The sequence below is a fragment of the Marmota monax genome, unplaced genomic scaffold (genome assembly GCF_021218885.2).
Source record: "Marmota monax isolate L192 unplaced genomic scaffold, Marmota_monax_Labrador192_F-V1.1 WCK01_AAM20220418_F8-fsc00027, whole genome shotgun sequence".
In the NCBI taxonomy this organism is placed as follows: domain Eukaryota; kingdom Metazoa; phylum Chordata; class Mammalia; order Rodentia; family Sciuridae; genus Marmota; species Marmota monax.
In genome coordinates, this window is record NW_026694617.1 from 12,643,954 (window position 1) to 12,648,130 (window position 4,177).

The 4,177-nt window shown below is 49.8% G+C and overlaps 1 protein-coding gene across 1 annotated transcript; it reads right to left on the reverse strand.

Annotated features, from left to right (window-relative positions):
• Positions 1-543: 543 nt before the first annotated feature.
• On the reverse strand, positions 544-3,551 carry Tmem229a (transmembrane protein 229A). The gene has a single exon (XM_046422546.2). It carries the CDS (start codon positions 2,555-2,557, stop codon positions 1,439-1,441), a length of 1,119 nt encoding a protein of 372 aa, XP_046278502.1. The 5' UTR covers positions 2,558-3,551; the 3' UTR covers positions 544-1,438.
• Positions 3,552-4,177: the final 626 nt, after the last annotated feature.

Here is a 4,177-nt window from a genome sequence, read left to right on the forward strand (position 1 = left end):
AGCACTACTTATGTTTTAGGTCACAATCTCAGAGAGTGAATTGAAATAATAAAACACTCTTAGAACTAGATCTGACTTAGCCAGATCTAAGTACATATTCTTTTCTATTCCTATAGCAAACATTTTCAAAAACAGAAAAACATCTCTTTTTACAGCATTGGTGCATGCATGACTACACACTGTAAGTTTTTAAAATTATCTTTGTAATGAAAACTGGAAAAGTACTAGTCATCCTTAGCTAAGCTATACCCTATATATTTGCATTTTCTAAATATAAGAAAAAACAATAAATAACCTCAAAGTGCATGATTAATTAATTAGACATAATTTCTTAAAATGATTTCCATCATCTCATTTAACTTTGAACTTTTCAGACACTAACAAATCACCCAAAAGCTATCATTGATTTATAAAGTACATTACCACATCAGGCCTAACCCAGAACTCTGGGCCCATAAGAAAAAAGAAAGGTTTACAAGTGAACCAGGACAGAAACATGCTGAAAACATCTATTTGTAATCACAGAAAACAATTAGGCCTTACTGTTATTAGAGTGAACATTCAGGTTCATTTTATTTCAAGATACTGTGTTTCTATGCTTGAAGCTTGGGTAGTGTTAACTTTACTTGGCCCTTGGACATATAGGGTAAACAATTTATATTATTGCACAGTAACAAAAATACAGCCACAGATAATACAGGATCCAATCAACATTGATAGGCTTGGTAATTAAGGCTAACAAACATTGGAAAACAGTCATTTGTAGGATGTGATCAAATATCCTAACACAGTGTCACCTGTTTGAGTTACTAGAAAAGATTTCTTATTTCAAAATATATTCATAGTATTCTTTTTTTTTCACATTTGTCAAATTCTTTTTATGTGTGCAAGACAGAGGCACTTTAAAGAGCTACCAACTGCAACTTCGTAAGTACCAGACTTATAGTTTCCACCATCATTGGTAAATATGGTAAAGAGTGAAAATGAAATTGGATTAGAAAGCAATTAAACAAACCATTAAATCAGAATTTAAAAAAAAATTCCGTAAAAATCATTGTTCTCTGGTTTGAACTTCCATATTATAAAAGAAAAAAATAACAGCTATCACCCATCTACATCCAGCCGAGTATTACAGCTTTCCCATGTTAAGGTATAATGGTTTTGCTGTTTGGGCTTGTAAAGGTTTAAAATATCAATGAGTTAAGTACTTTATTTTTGAGTTTTTCAAAGTATTGTATTTTACATAGGTTCTAAGTAGTCAGAAAAGCTAAGACGTCGAATAAAATCTATTGGAAGCGTTTAGTAAAGTGTATAAAAATTAAAGGACTTAAAAAAAAACCCACTTCATTTTAAGTGTAAAAATAATTTGCGTCCATTTGTGGGACTCCAATGACTTTTTCTCTTCTCTTTATTTTTTTTTTTCTTATTTCCCGGGGTCTTAGTTAGTTGGTACATACTGCACCCGCCACAACACGTTGGAAAGCAGGTCCTGGTACACACTAAGGAATATCCAGCCAGGTAAATACATCAGGGTGATGAGACCCATAAAATTGAGCGGGTAGTGAGAATAGTCCCAGGAACAAGCCCCACACGTGCGAAGTCCCAGACCCCAGGACAATTCCCAAGCATAGATGAAGATCACGTAGATGGGTACCCGCTTCCAGGTGCCCCAGCCTCGGCTGTAGTGGAGGTGGAAGTAGAGCTTTTCCACCACAAAACTGCAGCTGCCATACATAAAAAAGGACCATAACGACGTGTGACCATTGGTTGCCCCATCCCCGTGTCCTAGCACATTAAAGAAGAAGGTAAAGAAGATCTCATCCAAAAATCCATGCATTCCGAAGAAAAGAAAACGGAGCAGGTCTGGTAGCCCCTGGTTAGGGGCTCCTACTGCGCCCTTGGGGCAGCGGGGTCGTCGCCGCCGGCCACTGGCTCCCGAAGGGGCCCGGGCTCCAGGAGGGGCAGGGAGGGCGCCCCTCCGCTGCTGTTGCTGCTGCTGCTGCTGCCGCCGGTATCTCAAGCGCAGGAAGCGTTTCAGGAACACTTGGCAGTGGTAGAGCGCCAGCACGTACTGCAGCGCCAGGTCAAGCGCCCCCGGCGCCGCCGCGCCCCCCGGCCCGTCACCCAGGCTGAGCAGTAGCGCCTGGCCGGCCAGGGTCTGCAGCCCCACGTGGGCCGAGGGGTAAAGGAAAAAATTGAAGACGAAGGCGCTGGGGCAGCGCGGCTGCTGCAGGTAGATCTTCTCCAGGGCGAAGTGGGTGAGCGAGTGCAGGAGACAGCGGTAGGGCGAAGAGAAGCCTAACATCCGGAGGTCCGGGCTGCGAGCGAAGCGCCGCGCCGAGGACACCAGTACGTCCAGGGTGATCCCGTGCATCCCATAGAAGTAGAGGCGCATCCAGGCGGGCAGCGCGGTGCCCTCGGCCGACGCTTCAGCAGTGGACAGCGGCTCCGGGCAGCGGGCGGCCGCCTCGCTTCCCAGCCCGCTGGGGGGCCCCGGACGCCGCACCGCGCCGCCCCTCTGTGTCGGCCCCTCGCTGTCCACGTCGCTGCCCGCCATGGGCTCGGAGGCCACTCGGGCGCCCGAACCCGCGTCGCGGCCGCCGGGTGCGCGGAGCTGCGAGTCGAGCGGCGGAGCCCCGCGTTGCCTCCCGGTCGCTGCCGGTCTCCGGGGGGCGAGCGGGGAGCTCCGTCCTGGTCGCGGTCCGGGCCGCGGTCCCGTACAGCCGGGGTTTGTGCGCTTGGGGGATGCTAGGGCCGCCTGGCTTGCAGAGTCCCCTGCCTTGCCCCTGCCGCGCCCTCCTCACCAGTCCCGGGCGACGTGCGGCCGGCGACGCCCGCGCTTACTCTGCGCGGCCTAACTAGAGCGGCGGCTGGGCGAGGGGAGGCGAGGCCGGGCTTCGAGGAGAAACGCAGAGGCTGGTACGAGCACCATCCCCTAGGCGGCTCAGCCCCGCCGCCTCTGCCGCAGGCTCTGGAAGCGTAACGCGAGCAGTAACGGCCCTTCCCGAGGCCTTCCCTTACCCCTGTCCGACCTCTCCCGCCTTCGCAGGCCCCCCTCCCCGCGCCGGCCTGGCGCGCCGAGTCCCGAGTCTCGGGGGGGTCTATTTCAGAAGGCCGGGTCCCACTTCTCGGTCCTTTTTCACCCGCTCTGCACCCGGGTCCCAGGCGGTGCGGGGGTTGCTAGCTGGGCGGAGACGCGGAGTGGAGAAACACCTAACAGGTGTGACTGCGAGCTGTTGGACATTCCCGGTGTAGCGGAAACCAGGGCCAGGCCTTGGCTGGCGGAGACGAATGGCTGGGCGCCACCGGCCGGAGGCCAGGCCCAAGACCAAACTATGGTGCTGTATATTTAATGTTCTTATTCAAAGCCAGCTGTGTCCCAGTCACAGAGAGTAAACTGGGGACTCCACGCCTGCCTGCCCGAGCATAACACTGAATCTGAAATGCTGCTGCAGGGCCTGATCCACTTTTTCAGTCTCTTTCCCTGGTCCCTGTGCTTTCCTAGGGCCAGTTTACTCAGGGTCAAGGACAGAGACTCCAGAAGGTTGAGTTGGTTGGGGGTGTTGGAAAAGAGGAAATGTATTGCTCTGGCTACCTCGGGGTGAGTCTCAAGTGAGAATAGTATCTTTGCTCCGACTGGCACGCCCCAGTGCTGTTTTTTTTTTTTTTTTCTCTTTGTGGAACTAGGTCATCCCAGAAAGAGTGAAATAAAGGGTCTCTTTCTGTCTCTTCTTACTCCTTCCTCTCTTCCTCCCACTCCCCTCTTTTTCCCTTTTCTTCTTCCCTCCCCTCTCCTCCTCTCCTGTCCCCTCCCCTCCCCTCTCCTCCCCTCCCCTCTTCTCTCTCTTAGAAGGAGAAGGTGTAGGGGGTTGAGAATGTTGATGTGTTGTTTTCTACATTTTTCTCCCCCAATTTTGTAAGCTTCGAATTGGAAAGAACCTTAGAAGTCAATTACACTGATTAATTCCTTTCCCTAAATTCATGTCTAGGCACAAAGTAGGTATAGCTTTAGTTTAGTTTGTAAGGAGTTCAGATCCTGTCCTCACTGGATAAAAGGTCTTATGGGTTTTTTCCCCCGCTTAAAAATAAACATTCTAAGGCAGAGTTTTTTCACGTTTTTTATTGGTGCATTGCAATTGTACATAATGGTGGGATTTATTGTTACATATTCATATAC